The sequence below is a fragment of the Colletes gigas genome, unplaced genomic scaffold (assembly GCF_013123115.1).
Source record: "Colletes gigas isolate AHSC1104 unplaced genomic scaffold, ASM1312311v1 Colletes_gigas_Sc00003, whole genome shotgun sequence".
NCBI classification, from domain to species: Eukaryota; Metazoa; Arthropoda; class Insecta; order Hymenoptera; family Colletidae; genus Colletes; species Colletes gigas.
This window is the reverse complement of record NW_025106632.1, coordinates 9,893-27,242: the sequence shown is the minus strand read 5'-3', so window position 1 is coordinate 27,242 and position 17,350 is coordinate 9,893. Positions and strand designations below refer to the sequence as shown.

The following is a 17,350-nucleotide window of genomic DNA, read 5'->3' as shown; positions in this document are numbered from 1 at the left end:
TAGTGCACAATTATAGTGGAGCGAGAAGGAGAAAGGTGAGTTGAGTTGAGACGACGCAGTCCGCGCAGTCCGCGCAGTCCGCGCAGTAATCCGCTAATTCCGCAGCGGTGTTACACACTTACACCGGTTTGGTTTTGTCGCGACGCTCGGCTCGCCTTGTAGTTATTCCCGTTCCTCGTGCCGCTCTACTATGATCGTATTCTTACACTGTGTAACGCTCTGATAATAATACGTTGTAGTATTCGGTATTATTAAGTAAAAGAAATCGAAGGTAACAATCATTCGTGAAAGTAATTTTACGTAGATTTTTAGGTTATGAATAAATATTATTGTTTACCATCTCAGACCAAGTTTATGCTCAGACCGAAAATGGATGTCTTGGGCATGTTTAGTGCAAATGGCACGTTCGAAAGAAAAATGTTGAGACCTCCGACAAGCCGGAGTCACGTACCAAAGGATATGTCTTTGTTAGACGCACAGTTAAATACAACTGCAAAAACTATAAAGAAAGGAACAGATTACGTTGTAGAATATGTGGAAAAAGAGGAAAAGGAGCTTTTAGAGGTATATTGTTTAGATGAAAAAGTATAGTCGATTTTATTAAAGTTTCTTCCGATTTTAGTTGGCAAAGTATTGCAAAGTAGGAAATGAGAATAATTTCGAAGCAGTATCGCAAGGTACGGTTTCCATGCAAAATGAAAATAACGAAAAGGCAGTTAAGATTTACGAGACCTATAATTTTAACAATTGCCGAAAGACAAATTTAACAATTACTTCCGAAAGAGATAGAATAGTATCTATGATCGAAACTAATTCGGTCGTAGTTATTCAAGGGCCGACGGGTTCCGGGAAGACTACGCAGGTACCACAGTTTATTCTGGATTCCTGCTATAGACAAAGACTTCATTGCAATATCATAGGTATCTTTGGTGTATACATATAGTATTATTATATCAACAGAATAATGTTTAATGTTTAATTAAAGTTTTTCTATCTTTAATTGCTTGATAGTGACGCAGCCTAGACGTATCGCTGCAATCAGCATCGCGAAACAAGTTAGTCGAGAAAGAAATTGGCCATTAGGTACCCTGGTCGGATACCAAGTTGGTCTGATAAATCATACGTGTGAAGAAACCCGTTTAAATTATTGCACTACCGGTGTACTTTTACATAAATTGATTAATTCGAAAAACATGTTGGATTATACGCACATCATACTGGACGAGGTCCACGAGAGGGACCAAGATATGGATTTCCTTCTGCTCGTTGTCCGAAAGTTATTACGTACAAATTCGAGTTCGGTAAAAGTTATTCTAATGTCCGCTACATTCGAAGTGGAAAGATTTGCCAAGTATTTTTCTTCTCCCGTGAGAAACGAACTCGTACCTGCACCTATTGTCGATATCCCAAAGAAGAATTATTTTAACGTAGTCGTATATTATCTTTGCCAAATGAGCGGATTAGGTCCGTTACCCGAAGTCTCCGATACGGAACCAACAGTTTCGAAAAGAATGATTGAATTTTGTGTTAATCTTATAAAAATTCTTGACGATATAGACATGAAAGCCGACGATGCGAATGTTAATTTGGACACAAACGTTTACGAAAGACACGTGATTCTTGTATTTTTACCTGGAATTAATGAAATTGAAGAGACCTATAATTTATTAACGCTACCAAGATACGAAAAAACAAAATGGAACATAACGATTTTGCATTCATTGATTACAAACGAAGAACAACAACAAATATTTGTAAAACCACCGTGCGGTTATCGTCGTATTATCTTATCTACGAATATTGCTGAAAGTAGTATCACCGTTCCGGACGTGAAATATGTAATCGATTTCTGTCTAACGAAACAACTTGTTGTAAATCCGAACACTAATATCCAATGCTTGGAGCTTAGATGGGCAAGCAAAGTAAATTGCGAACAAAGAGCAGGCCGTGCCGGTCGTGTAATGGACGGCAGAGTGTACAGACTGGTGCCACAATCATTTTACGAGAGTGTGCTGCCCCGAGAAGTATCTCCCGAAATGTTGCGGGCACCGCTATCAAATCTGATATTACAATCAAAATTACTAGACATGGGAGAACCCAAAGCCATTTTAGCACTTTCTCTCGATCCACCGGATCTCGAAAATTTGGAAAGTACAGTATTGTTATTAAAAGAAGCAGGCGCATTGATCGACAAGAGCAACGAAATACAACGTCACGATGGAGAACTAACAGATCTTGGTCGGATCATGGCCAATTTGCCATTAGATATTCACGTAACAAAATTAATTATGTTGGGTCATGTGTTTAGCGTGTTGAAAGATACGATTATTATCGCAGCTAGTCTAACCGTAAAAGATATGTTCCACAGTTCCTTCAGACAGAAATTATTGTCATATAATTATAGATTCACTTGGGCGAATCGGTCTTGGAGCGATTGCATAGCTTTCCTGACCGTGTACAAGGTATGGGTCGGCGAAAAGACCAGTCGAAGTATAACCAGCGACGCTGCAGAAAAGAAATGGGCGACGAAAAATTTTTTACAGATAAGAGTGTTACGCGAAATCAAAGCTCTGGTGTCAGAATTAACCAGTAGATTGGAAAGACTGGGTATACGAGAAAGTGCCGGTGTCAATAAAGTTGTTTGGAAAGAAACGGAACGTTCGGTTGTTTTAAAAATCGCAATTGCCGGTGCATTTTACCCGAACTACTTTATCAAACATGGACCCAAAGAAGAAGCCGATGAACAGGTCGGAGTGAAATTATTAGGCGGTTTGGATCCATCCAACACCGTTTATATACAAGGATGGCCTTTAAAACAACCTGGAATTTTGTACGCTCGCAGAATCGAAAATATTTTTAAAAAAAATGTGACATCGAACGTTGAAAAAATCAAAGTATCTTTCGATTCTTCCTCTCGAATATACGTTCAGTTTATCGAAAGAAGAATGTCGAAAAACGAAAACGACGATACATTGAGAAATATATCGTCGTCCGTTTACAAAGCCATTAGAATGAGACAGTGTAATATTCCCTTAGAGATACCTATTTTGAACGATCACGTAGCCGTTCGACGAGTCGAGGAAATGAACTTGAAGGAAACATCGTTTTTCACTCGTGAAAAGTTTATGAAAGACAGCATCAGACCTCGGTTACCGGCTTTACGAGAGTCTCGCATTCCTGTAGCAGTTCAAAACGTACGGATGATTTGAAAATAAATTTCACTTTAATGTTTGTTTCGTATCGTTAAATAATAACTCGAATTTTCAGGTTATCGATCCTGGCTGTTTTTGGATACAAATTCGTGACTATAAAGTAAAAGGAGAACTAGAGAGAATACAATCGGTTATCAAAAGAACGAAACACTACTTGCATCAACTCGCTACAGCTCCAGAAATCGGTTCGCTTGTAATCGCACCGTACGAACAAAATAATTGCACGCTATATTGTCGCGCGGTAGTGAAAAGTCATATAACATATCCAGAAATATTGGTACAAGTATTTTGTATCGATTATGGTTATTCGACCGAATGTCGGTTACGCGATTTAATACGTCTCGACTGTGACAGTGATATCGCGAATATTCCGGCACTAGCCATCGAATGCGTATTGGCGAACGTCCGATCGTCCGTAGCGTACAATTCGCGCGACAGTTGGCCCGCAACCGCGTGCGATTTCTTCCAGACGTTGATCAATAAGCCTGGTTTACTATTCGGTGATATCTATTCCGTCGTTAACGGTGTCGTCGCATTGGAATTAATCCATAGACGCAAAGACGAAGAAGAAGAGATCATTATAAATAAATGTCTGATCGACGAAGGGTTTGCGAAAAATAAAGAAGAAAACTGTTTTTCACAGTTTAATCATAATTTACGATCGCAAGAATCGAACTTGTCGGACGAACAGTGTCGGCAGTATGAAAAATTACAACACGATATACCGGACGTTTACCCGGAACCCCCCGATAGTTCCGAATGTTATACGACGATAAATTTGCGAGGGCCATTTTCACCGTTGGAAATTGAATTGAAACATCTCGTTACGGCCGCGAGAGACAAGACAGCACGCATAGCTATAAATTCTGTGAACTCTGTTCTGCTGGACACCGATTTGGAAGATCCAAATCAGCGACTTTTAGTAGCAACATCGGTTTCCCAGAATGTACACGGCAATAAATTGACGCTATACAATACAACGTTAATGCCGCGTCTTCCAGGCTTGACAGCCTTGATCACATTGATTTTCACTCCGTGTATGGAATTACGACGCAACACATTAGGAACTCGTTACGTTGGTGCTTTATGCGGTTTGGGATTCGATCCTGTTACAAAAGAAAGCATTTTCCCGGAGCATGACATACAACTTGAATTCGACGCCGAAATTACCATCGAGGATCTACAATACGTGAGGATATTTCTTAAAGCATGCCTTTCCTTTTCTTTACACGCGTATCGATAATATTCTTCTTTTATGGCCTTGTCAGGTGAACAGACTACGTCATTGGATGAATATCGGAATGCAAATTAATCATCACCCTGAAATCAACGATAACAGGGAAGAAAACAGTATCTGTCAAAATAGAATAAAAGATGCGTTATTAAAACTGATCGAAAAGCCAAGAAAATCTCAAAGCTCGGAATTAATTCAGAATTTTAATAGATGGAATCTATACGACGAGTCTTTGCATTTACTACCTGGTAGACTGTTTATGATCGCTAATAACATATATAGGTTACACAACGCATTGGAATTGGAAGAAATGACTCCGGAGCTAGAAATGACGGAACACCTGAGAACCTTACGATCTTTAATAACCGAGTAAGTAAATTATTAAAATCGTGTATCACGTGTGTCGGGTTCATTGTTCTCAATTAATGCATATTTTGTTTTTAATGCAACAGAGACCCAAGAAAACCTGAGAATGCTAACATTCCTTGCAAACTGTGCGAAATTACGTTAAACAATATTGTCGAGCTTCGCGGTCATTTGTTCACAGCGCAACATAAGGAAAAAGAAGAACGATTAAGAATTCAAGTTTGAAACGATACGATACGACGATGCAGTACGACGCGTACAGTGCCAAAGACAGTATTAATATTTAGTATATAATATTTTATAGAGTCGAGAAACGTGCGATTCGCAATAAAGTTTTGTTACGTTTATTTTTTTATATGTATATCATGTTTGGTGAAAATAATAAATCATTATGCACAAGGTAACGGTACGTTTTCTTTTTAATTTTGATATTCAATTAACGATTTCGTTGTCTAATTTTACAAATTTGTTATAATCGACGTTGTTTCGTCGATCGCATAACATCCGTTGCGCGCGTGTGTGTGTGTGTGTGTGTGTTTATTAAAAAATAAAAGAAAAAAAAAGATATATATGTATATGTATAAATAAAAATAGCGATATATAATAGCTACTATCAACTACTGCTAACTACTACGATTACGGATCGGGGTTAACATCACATAATAAATGAATTTTGTACAATGGTTGCGCGTGGCGCTGATAATTGAAACGTGTTTCGATACCGTAGTACGCTCGTTACTGTAGAATAGAAATTGTATATACAAATAACGCGTTTAGTTGGATTAAGCAAACGTCGATCAGTGTTCTAAACTTCTCTTTGTAGATATCTTGTTCCCGGTTGAGTGTACAACAATCGTCCAGGAATGTTAGCACCAGAAGCACTGACGTAAGTACCTGGCGGCGGTGGCGGGTATGGAACAGGCGGTGGTTGTGGCGCTCTGACTGGATATCCTGACGTAATTCCTCCCGTTTTTGCACCCTTTTATGCGATTACTCTTAGGAATGTTATATCATGTAAATACGATAATATAAATGTCCAATAAATACCTGCGGTGGTTGTTGAATCGGAATAGCTCCACCGTGAACGGTAACGTGGCTACTGGGCCGTAAATAAAATTTATCTTCCGCGTAAGCACCTTTGTGTTCCAACGTGTGTAAACTCGTCACGTAAGCTAACGCATGGAGAATTATTGTAACGGTTTTGTAATTCGAACTGTATAAAAGTAAAATATTTATATGGAAATTTGTTTAATATACCAGTTTGATGCGTTGACAACGTTGCTCTGTTTCCAGAGAGATACACAGATTTAGCAGGCTCAGGATCCCGCGACGATTGCGAGGTCGACGCGGAGTAACCATACATACTTTGACCCGTAGGTGCAGAGTAAAAATTGGAAGCAGAGTATTGATTATTTTCTGTAAAAAAAAAAAAAAAAAAAAAAAATAAAAAACAAGCAACGATGAAATTAACAGCGGGGAAAAATGCGTACGCTATCGATAACGGCTCTTGAAAGCACAAGTATGGAAATTAAAGGTTTATTCACTCACTGTTCCAAAGAACGGCTCGAGAATCTCCAGATCTTCTAGCTGCTTCCTCGGATTCTACGGAAACAAATATCTACGTTTAATACCAATTTTCAAAGTTCTTTCTTTACGAATACATTACTTTCGGCATAAAAGTACAATTGCCATACGCCCGTGTACGTACTGGAAGGCGGAGGATTGTAGCTCGGGATCGACGGTGAAGGCTTATATCCATAACCGGTATGATAGGGGGAGGCTGTCGGAGGCGGCGAAGGACTATGCGTTCTCTTTAACAGCCCCTGATAAAACGTACAATTGTAAAGTAATATAATCATTAGCATAAAGAAAGAACATATACTTACGCTGGATAACAAAGTATGAGTCGGCGCGCCAACCGCAACTTTGTAAAGAGGACTACTGCTTCGTGGTAACGGGAGAAATACTTGCGGATGCACTACTCTAGGACCAGTTCCAGGATAACCCCCTACCGCCGTTAAAACTTCGGAACATACGCTGCATAACGTAAATATCAGATAGATATACATCATCGAAGCTTATACGTAATCTTTTTTTAAAAAACGTTATACAAACTTTGTTTCTTTGATCAATTGTCGTCTTCTATCGTCTTCGTTTAAAACTTTTTTTAATTGCAGGAACAACTGATGTTTCTCATCTTTTAATTGCGACAGCTCGTTTTCCAGATTCGATATTTGTTCTCTAGTTTCGCCTAAAGTCATTACGTCTTGTTTCTGTTGGCGTTCTCTCTCTTTTCTTAATCGTTCCTCCTCTGCATCTGCTTCTTGTTCTATGCGTTCACGATAAAATAAAAACCGTTGAATAACAATTTCAATATCCTTTTATAACAGCATGGTAAGAAACTCTTTCTCCTTTAATACGGTATATATTTTCGGTGAATAAATAAAAAAAACTGAAACTGAAACATTCGATACGCATCAACTTAAACGTAATGCACAAAAGAGGTTACCTTGTTTCTTTCGTTGTCGTTCTCTCGTAATGTGGGCTTTTAACGCCTGTCGCATCTGTTCGCTACGCTGAGGAGGGCCGACAATTACCGCCGGCATTTTTTAACCGATATTTCTTTAATTTTAACACGACAGAAGTCTGAAAAGTTGAAACCACTTTGGTACGGTCCGACGTCGTACGTTGAAACACGCTATGCCGATATTATGCATCGAGGCACGCAACTAGCTCCGACGCACCGTCGACGTGGATAAACTTGTGTTAACTATCTTTCTGTTAAAGATATAAATTAAATATGGTAAAACGGGCCGTATAATAAAACCGAAATTAAACTTTTCCAAATAACTAAACCAATGCCTAGAGCCAAATCCCCTAGTACACCGTGGCCACTATTTCGGCGACTGGCATCGGCGGGAGTGTAGGGTGTTGCGCGTCCGGCGGCGAATTTCCGATCCTCCGTAGGGAATTCGGCGGGGAACGCTGCCCGTGGAGTGCTAAGGCACTCTGCTCCTTGGACGCGGGAGTTTCAAACGAAGATCGCTAGATAAGGAAAATAATAAATGGATACAACGATTTGAACACACGTAAATAGAACTTTAATTATTCAATAAAAGAATATAAAACAAAACAACCAAGATTTCGCAGGAATCTTGTAACCCTTTCGTACACTTCCGCTCTCTTAATTCAAGATTGCTTCTCTCGTTGCCGATTCAACTCTATTAACTAACTCAAAATAATACAAGTACGATCTCGCTTAAGTTACAATGATACGTCCGTTCACTTTCGATCTCCGGATTCAAGTGAAGTCGCTCTGCCGTTCGGTCGAGGCCCAGCCCACACGTAGGCCCCTCCAGATCGTCCTTTCCTTTATTCGGCCCGGGCGCAAAACTCTCGCACGCGCGTTCCTCGGCACACCCCCGATCCCTCGAGAACGGTCCACTGTAGCACGTGGCCGTTATCGGCTTTCCCACGCAGCCCGTTTCCGGCTATCGATAGCGCACGGCCCAAGTTCCAGGAATTACACACTTAGGAGAAGGGATCAAAGGGGAGCTCACGACGATCTAAACATCCGTCTCCAATAAATTATTGGCTAATCTATTTCCCGAAGTGAAATCATTAACCTCTTTTAATCCGTAGAATTGGCGCGGGCTCCACCCTGTCTCCCTTTCCTATTACATTCGTGTAATCTATTCAAACCTCGCGCCCCCCAGAGCTTCTGCTACACGGCGCCAGGCGACGACCACAACAAGGGAGCATGAGTAACTCCCTAGTTACTCCCGCAGATGGCGCGATTGGCGCCGATGCCAACCGTTGAGAGAGGCCGGGATGCTATAGGGAATTTGTCCCTAGGTACTCCCTGGGGCCTCGAGAGACAAGAGAGAATCAGAGGAGGTCTTCCCCGAGCAAGCCTGAGAGACGGTCCAATAATATTATGTGTTTTGATGTATTCATGTATCACTGTTACGTTAATGATTTCAGTTAGTGCATCATTAAAGAATACCCGTGTAAGCCGAGGTAAGATTTTTGGAATTAAATTTATTTTTAATCAGAATTTAGTGATTCGAAGGAATGGTTTCTACCATAAAATGCTCATAAAAGCTGTTAAATTTCTTTATCGATTTACCCCATGTATAATGTTTTTCGAAGAATCCACCAAACTTTTTGATGCAATCCGAGTTACGGACGTACGCGACGCCGAGGGTGGTATCGCCACCAGAAGATTCTTTAGCGGAAAGGTAAACTTAAATAAAGTGCGAATAGAAAATGTTAATACTAATTACAAAAATGATCGCTAATTGTTCCGAACATATGTATTTTAGAGAAAGTCTCATCGATCATTTACAGCAAGAAAATAGTCGCCAGAGACAAGAATCGCATCGTCTACCGATGGATCATCAACGAATCACGGAAGAGCTTCAGAGTCTTGTCATGCAACTTGAGTCGGGTTTGCTTATTAAGGTAAAAACGTTTTAATTAATCATTAACATTATGGTTTAGAAAAACAGTCTATGTAACAAGTTGTTTTTATTTTTTAGCGCAATGAAATTGAAGAAGAAAAACAGGTAAATGAGGACTCTCTAAAACAAAAAGCAGACACGATGGCGAAAGTTGATGAAAGCGAAGGTTGGTGCATACATACGCGTACATTTATATCGCAATCTAATATAACTTGTCTGTTATGTTTTTGTAGAAAAGTATAAAGTTTTGGAAGAGAAATTTGAGAAATTGAAAGATGTATATGGAAAATGAAGAGAAGAAGATATCAGTTTAATCAGGAAGGTAGGAATATTGTAATTTTCATAGTTTTTAATATCATAAGAAAATATTGATGCTCGTTACGTGTATCCTCGTATGTAACAGAAAGCCGAAGTGGAGAAACAAATTGGGTTATTAAAAATGTGAGAAGAAAAATCGGAACGTCGAACCGTTTTTAGCGGAACGCCGACTGGACGAGTTAATAGAAGGTGAAGATATAACTGAACAGGAAGCTCGAAAAGCTATCGAAGGACAAGAGGATTTGGACGATATAAAAGAAGAAGTAAATACCACGAAAGGTGAAAATTTGGTTAATACCTTTCTTTTACTAGATTTACGGTTATATTTTATTTTTATTTCGTTCCGGTAAAAGTGTAATATTTTAGGCGTTGATTGGCAAAAATGATTTTATAACTTGTAAAAAAACGGCTTTAGGGTCAAAATAGACCCGCAGAACAGGGTCAAAACAGACCCGTAGAAAGGGGTCAAAGCAGACCCGTAGAACAGGGTCAAAGCAGACCCGCAGAACAGGGTCAAAGCAGACCCGCAGAACAGGGTCGAAGCAAACCCGCAGAACAGGGTCAAAACAGACCCGTAGAACAGGGTCAAAGCAGACCCGTAGAACAGGGTCCAAGCAGACCCGCAGAGCAGGGTCGAAACAGACCCGCAGAACAGGGGCAAAACAGACCCGTAGAACAGGGTCACAATAGACCCGTAGAACAGGGTCACAATAGACCCGTAGAACAGGGTCGCAATAGACCCGTAGAAGAGGGTCAAAACAGACCCACAGAACAGGGTCAAAACAGACCCGTAGAACAGGGTCAAAAGAGACCCGTTGTAAGGGGTCAGAACAGACCCGTAGAATAGAATAGACCCGCAGAACAGGGTCAAAATAGACCCGTTGTAAAGGGTCAAAACAGACCCGTAGAATAGAATAGACCCGCAGAACAGGGTCAAAAGAGACCCGTTGTAAAGGGTCAGAACAGACCCGTAGAATAGAATAGACCCGCAGAACAGGGTCAAAATAGACCCGTTGTAAAGGGTCAAAACAGACCCGTAGAATAGAATAGACCCGCAGAACAGGGTCAAAAGAGACCCGTTGTAAAGGGTCAGAACAGACCCGTAGAATAGAATAGACCCGCAGAACAGGGTCAAAAGAGACCCATTGTAAAGGGTCAAAACAGACCCGTAGAGTAGGGTCAAAATTGACCCGAGACTAACTAACTACTTCCTGATTTCTTATCTAAAATAGTCACTTTTGGATATCAGGTAATATCAGATTTTGTAAATCAGGTAATGAAGTAACATAATTAAATCGAAATCAAGGGATAAAATAATAGTAAAACAGTGAAATCACACAACAGGATGTAACCAGGAAAAGATAGTAGTAGTAGTAGAAATAGTATCTGCAATCGGCCGTATATAAATGTAACAAATAGACTACGATATAATACAAGTCACATTTATTTTCTCTCATTAAGATTCAGGCCAGGATTCTTTATCGTTATACAGTTTACTGATATGGAAACGCTTTCGTCTTTCTCACTAATAAAATATTATATAATATAATAATAGCATATACTTAACACTCCATAGTTTTACAGTTATACTCCACAGCTTAGGGCTCTTTCTACATTTACATGTACTTGTCACTAAAGATACGGGATATGCTAAAACAAACACCACTCTACAGTCTAGTCTATTTCATCTTACCTTATTTTATTCTATTTCAATATTTCTTCTAGTCTTTCTTATTTTTCATTTTATTGTACTTTATTTTATATATTTTACTATACAGTTTCCCCTATTTTTATTTTATACTTTATTTTTAAGTAAACCTGATACTATAACAAAATTGGTAGTACCTTTTCTTTCATCTATTTTGATTTTATGTTTACATATTATATTTGAATTCATGCTGGAGCAGATGAATCATCTTCCAAACTTGTGCTGCTGTCACTATACCTATCTCTTCTTCCTGTAGCCTCCATTGCAGCTATAATCTCCTTGCATGGAGACATACACTCCATTTTCCTCGAGTTTAAAGAACAGGGTCAAAACAGACCCGTAGAATAGAATAGACCCGCAGAACAGGGTCAAAACAGACCCGCAGAACAGGGTCAAAACAGACCCGCAGAACAGGGTCAAAACAGACCCGTAGAAAAGGGTCAAAATAGACCCGAGACTAAATAACTATTTCCTGATTTCTTATCTATTTTTATTTCGTTCCGGTAGAAGTGTAATATTTTAGGCGTTGATTGGGAAAAATGATTTTCTAACTTGTAAAAAAACGGCTTTAGAAGGCGATCTACATGATTTATTAGCGGAGAAAGAAGAATTAGATTTAAAGATGGAAAAATTGGAAGTTGAAGGTGAACGGTGCCGTAATGAAAGGAATATGCATGCCGATACCATGTTGTATGAATTATTGCGTAAGTATTTAAATTTATTCGATAATAAAATGGTGAATGGTTTATGTTGATATCTCTGATAGAAAGGTGTATTTTTATTTCAGTAAATTGCATCTCCGAAGCAGAAGATATTATCGAATATTCATTAAACGGTATCGATAATCCAGCGATGTCAGACCTAACTTGTACTCCTCAATACTCATTAAAAGTGCAATACACGTTGCATATGTTTTGGGTCTTTATTCAATACATGGAAAATCTACATGAAACACATCTATTGATATTGCATCGGGCGATAGTAAGTTACGAAAGTTAAAAAATGTAGAAAAAAAAAAATGAAGAAAGTCATATATATTATTTTGAATTTTATCGTGTTGTAGAATCGACCGACGAATGTAAACAGTTGGGAGTTGGAAGTTTGGTAGAGGCAGAATTGTTAAGTATGGATAAAGCAATAGAAGAAGCTGGTAATCGAATACAGGTAATCGCATATTACATTTTAGTGTAATATATAAATTGTTTTTATCCATGGTTATGACATATTTTATGATCAGGACATGGTGGAGAAATCTCGCGCTGGTGATTCCGGGTTAAAATTAGAAGTGAACGGAAAAATGTTAGATTCATGTACAGAATTAATGGAAGAAGGAAAGGTACGTCGCTTATTTTGACCGTTAATATTTAATTTATGAATATTAAATATGGAAAGAGATTTTGAACCGTAGGGCACAGCCTCTGGAACCGAATTCTAGAAACGTAACCATCAATGGTCCGAAGGGCTGATATCAGCAGCGAAGGCGGTTGCATTTGGTGGTAATCTTTTATTGTAAGTGTAGAGGATTTATTTCGGTTTTTGTTTGTTATTAAACCGTAAAATTTGTTTACGCGTGTAGAGAAGCAGAGTAAAAGCAATAACTTGGCTGCACTCTCAGAGGCATCGAGAGACGTAACACAAGCAACTGGAAGTGTTGTTGCAATTGCTAAAAACTGTGGCCATCTTGTGGAAGAGAATGGTAATTGTAGTTACTACTCGTTATACACTATTTGTATAACGATGATAAAGAAAATAAGCGTTAAAGTTGTTAAGTATTAGAAAGAGTGAATATTTTTAACGATTTACAGATGGAGGCACAAGTTGATGTTTTGGAATCGGAAGAAGCTTTGGAGACTGAAAGATTACGTTTAGCTGCTTTACGCCGCTATCATTATCAACTGGAAGGTGAAGAAGAATGATCGGTACGTATTACCGAAGAATATTAAATAATAGACTTTTTGGTTTTGAAATAATTCGATTGAAATTAAGAATCAAAAGAAATGACAATGTTTCATCGACATGAAGCAGTATCGAAGAAAATGTTTAGAAATGGAAAGTAAAGAGATTCCATTATAAAATAATATATTACGAGAACAGATTTATGTAGGTTGTCCAAAATGAATTATTGTAATCGAATGGCTACACAAAAGTTACCGTTGAAAATGTAACTGTACCTTTTCTTTAAATGGAAACGTACATTTTTTTTTTTTGACTGCACCAGTCGATGTAGTTTCTTATGTTGTACATAAAAGTACCAACATACTTATGCCCTGAACTTATTCGTTAGGAAGTTATCGAAGATAAATAAACTTGTAAAGTTGCAGTAAGAACGTATGGTTGAGTTATTAGAAAAGTAATGAAATAATGTGGTTTTTCATAAATTAGAATTTACATTTGTCCTTTGTTTAAAGTGTATCCTCATCTGGGAAAAGTAGTTGTTATGTAATCGACCTATCATTTATTTGCTGAAATCGAGAGACAAGTCAGGAAAAAATGAGATCTTTAAACGTTGAAATTCGCAAGTTGCATCTTTTTTGTGTTTTTTATTGTCATAGTCATATCAGTATTGTAGTAAAGTAGCGATACATGCATGTGTATCGGAAGTTATGAGACGATTTAACTAGTACATATATGTGGTGTCACCTCCCATGCTCGCCACCAGAGGGCCACCAGATGGGTCGCGCTCTCACAAGTGTTCGAGCGAGCCTCCGTTAGTATATATACACTCGGCGAACGACTTTCTATCCGGGCGTCGGGCTACGGGCGTCGGTTAGGTCGTGGGGGTATTGTCGCGGGGGTTAGGTCGAGCTTACGTTGGGGGGGTTTCGTCGCGGTTAGGTCGCGGATAGGGGCGTATAGGTCGCGGGATAGGGTCCCCCGGTGTAGCAACGCAACCTTCGATCTCTGGAGTCCAGGCTCCGGGTGTTAGAATTGATCCGGAGAGGGCTACAGAGATCGAAGGTCCGGTGTTAAACCGGCTCGGTGGGGGGAGGGGGCGTAGCTCGTGCGATATTTCGCCTGACCTTGAAATATCAGTCGTTCTCAAAGTACTTGAAATTGAAATTAAAATTAAAATTTTTTTTTTTTCATAAGAGTGATCGTAAATTTAAAAGAAAAGAAAAAAAGAATCGTGAAAAGTATGGCATAATCGTATAATAAATAAATGTAATAAATAAATGAAATGCTAAAAGGCCATGTGCGTAGGTGAAGATCATGAAACAATAAATACAGATGAATAATTTAACGGAGTGAATAAAAAAAATGGTGAGATAGAGATAGAGATTTAAATGAAATAAAGGATTTTAAACAGATGGGGATAACATGGAAGTTGAAATAGTAGAAATTATGAAAAAACCGGTAAAAAGTAGTGTACAATAATCTAAAACTGGTAGATGGAAATGCTAATGGACCCGTAAATAAAATAAAATACAAATATAAATAAAAGTAAAGTAAAAGTAATAATTAAATAGCCATCTTACAGAATACATTGTAATTGTTTTTATCGTCGGAACAGTAACAGTAAAAGTTGTGGCGGCCAAAGCACCACAAGCACCAACATAGAACCATTTCGATTTTGATGAAACTTATACAGCAGCCAAAAATAATCGACACGTATTTTTTTTTAGCTCGAGTTTAAGGCTAACTTTGATTTTAATGAAGCACTGTAGGCTTACACTACTTCTAGAGGACAAAATCGGGAAAAATACAAGAATACCAATTTCGTTGAAAAGTTATTAAAAAATTAAATTACAAAATTTCAAATCCTCCAGGAAAAAATTATTTTCGATTGCGGGAGTCAATTACAATCATTTTTGGTGAATAGACCCTCGAAATCCTAACCATTTTCGAGAAAAAAATTCCTAATCGAAAATGTAATGCGAGGCCAGAAATGTTTCCCCGAAATTTCATGCGTATCTTTAAAACGTCATAACTCCTGAACGGATTGGACGATTTTAATGTTTAAAGAAACAAACTACGCGTATTTTAGCGAATAATATGTAGAAATGACAAAAATATTCGAAAAGTTTATCCTTGACCCCGTAAAGTGACAAAAACCCCATAAAAATGGTCCAATTTTCAAACCGCCATAACTCCTACAATAGTGAATATATTTCAATGAAACTTTTTTCTGAAGTAGAGCTCATAAGAAAAGTATTAGACAAAATTTCCGTAGGGCCTCAAACAAATTTGTTAAAAATGAAAAACGAATTTCTATAAAAAATCGACAGGGGGGGCTGCCTCATTTTTCAACAAAATTAAAAAATTTCAAATCTTTCAAAAAAAATTATTTTCGAATACGGGGGGCAATTATCATATTTGGTGAATAGACATGCCCCCGAAATCTTAGCCATTTCGGGGAAAAAAATTCAGTGCGGGCGGAACTTTAAACGTTAATAATTTCTTAACGAAGCCTCCACCAACAAATTGCTATTCTTGCATTTTTCCCGATTTTCCCGACTAGAAGTAGTGCAAGCCTACAGTGCTTCATTAAAATCAAAGTTAGAACAGGGTCAAAACAGACCCATAGAGGAGGGTCAAAACAGACCCGCAGAACAGGGTCAAAAAAGACCCATAGAGGAGGGTCGAAATAGACCCGTAGGCAGCATAGATCAGTGTCTGTCTGTAGTGGTAGCATATACATATGACGGTTATGGTTCTTCTTATAGAATAGACTAAATACAGTATAAAATGCTAGCTGAGAACTTGTATGTAAATGATAGCCACTTGATAAATAAAATACAAATAAATAAGTAAATAAATAGATGAAATGAAATAAATAAACCAATAAAATATAAAATAAATAACCGGCTAATAGGTAAATAAATAGATAGATTGCACACGCGCGAGCCTAAAAGCCGTTGTCGTCGCCTCTGACCGTCTTTTCTGTTTTCGAAGGTACGGTGGCGATGATCGTACCAGAGAGTCGAGCAACACTAAAATTGTGCGGACCGGAACATAGCGGAGTCATTACCTTCCCGATCCCACGTAAGTAAAAACAAATGAGACGAAATAAAATAAATACATAGATAGATAGGATAAAATAGAATAAATGAAGTAAAATAAAATAAACTGTACACGACAATAATCTTATGATAAGGTACCCAGATGTGGTAACTGGTACCTCCACCGGATAACACACCGGCAGCGGAAGTCGCTGCATAGCAAGGCCAGGGTCGGTAACTTATCGTCAGTAGACGCCCCACATGGGAACATGACTCCACATCGACCGTCGATCTTCGCAAGCTCTGTGGATACTTACCCTTCCCCGGTGCTGCTCTCGCTAGACGGTACACCACCATCAGGTAACATGTGCAAGGGATAATATAATATAATTACAATAAATGAGAATAACATAGAAATAAAATGGAATGGAAATGAAACTAAGCAGAATAAGCTAAAATAAAATAAAAGTGGAAGGACGATACAGCAAAATGTATGAAATAAATAAGTAAATGTAATAAGTGTATGTAAGTAACTAGTTTAGTGGATACGTTAATGAGATACTAGATGATATGCAAGCAAGTAAAACTGAATAAATAGGCAGTTAAGCACGTATGCCAGGTATATAAGTACCGACATAAATGTATAAATATATGTAAAGAAAGTGTACTAATGATTTGCGCTCTCGTAGGAAAGGAAGTAACCGGTGAAAGATGACGAATAGATGGAGAGGGAGAGAGAGAGAGAAATAGAACACGTGCGAAGACAAACGTTAAGCGAGAGCAGAATCGGAAATAAAGTAAAATACATAACAATAATTACAATAGTTGAGAGAGAATAGACTTATATTGTCGGTAATATTAAGTTGTAATTAGTAAATAGTGTATATAATGTACATCAATAACCTTATATATTTATAAATAGATAAGTCTACATAAACGTATGTATAAATATAGATGTCAAAATAGACCCATACGGCAGGGTCAAAATAGACCCTTAGAGCAGGGTCACAATAGACCCGTAGAATAGAATAGACCCGCAGAACAGGGTCAAAACAGACCCTTAGAACAGGGTCAAAACAGACCCGCAGAACAGGGTCAAAATAGACCCG

At 38.3% G+C, this 17,350-nt stretch overlaps 2 protein-coding genes and 1 pseudogene across 5 annotated transcripts; 2 read left to right on the top strand and 1 right to left on the bottom strand.

The window, feature by feature from the left end:
- Positions 1–123: 123 nt before the first annotated feature.
- LOC122404911 (probable ATP-dependent RNA helicase spindle-E) lies at positions 124–6,332 on the top strand. Of its 4 annotated transcripts, XR_006259729.1 has the most exons (8): positions 127–564; positions 623–920; positions 1,012–3,194; positions 3,268–4,401; positions 4,481–4,815; positions 4,899–5,081; positions 5,636–5,698; positions 6,190–6,332. XR_006259729.1 is itself a non-coding variant. In XM_043409285.1 (7 exons), exons 2-7 carry the CDS (start codon positions 355–357, stop codon positions 5,035–5,037), a joined length of 4,299 nt encoding a protein of 1,432 aa, XP_043265220.1. In that variant the 5' UTR covers positions 124–271; positions 346–354; the 3' UTR covers positions 5,038–5,155. The 4 variants fall into 4 exon arrangements, 3 of the variants coding, with proteins under 3 accessions (XP_043265220.1, XP_043265219.1, XP_043265221.1); XM_043409285.1 differs by lacking the exons at positions 5,636–5,698; positions 6,190–6,332 and having other exon boundaries at positions 124–271; positions 346–564; positions 4,899–5,155; XM_043409284.1 differs by lacking the exons at positions 5,636–5,698; positions 6,190–6,332 and having other exon boundaries at positions 4,899–5,155.
- LOC122404913 (G protein pathway suppressor 2) lies at positions 5,350–7,684 on the bottom strand. Its single transcript, XM_043409288.1, has 8 exons — positions 7,322–7,684; positions 6,928–7,141; positions 6,699–6,849; positions 6,521–6,635; positions 6,361–6,414; positions 6,070–6,228; positions 5,860–5,984; positions 5,350–5,791 (listed from the first exon to the last, which is right to left on the bottom strand). Exons 1-8 carry the CDS (start codon positions 7,416–7,418, stop codon positions 5,618–5,620), a joined length of 1,089 nt encoding a protein of 362 aa, XP_043265223.1. The 5' UTR covers positions 7,419–7,684; the 3' UTR covers positions 5,350–5,617.
- Positions 7,685–8,786: 1,102 nt separating this feature from the next.
- On the top strand, positions 8,787–16,493 carry LOC122404523 (annotated as a pseudogene).
- The last annotated feature ends 857 nt before the right edge of the window (positions 16,494–17,350 follow it).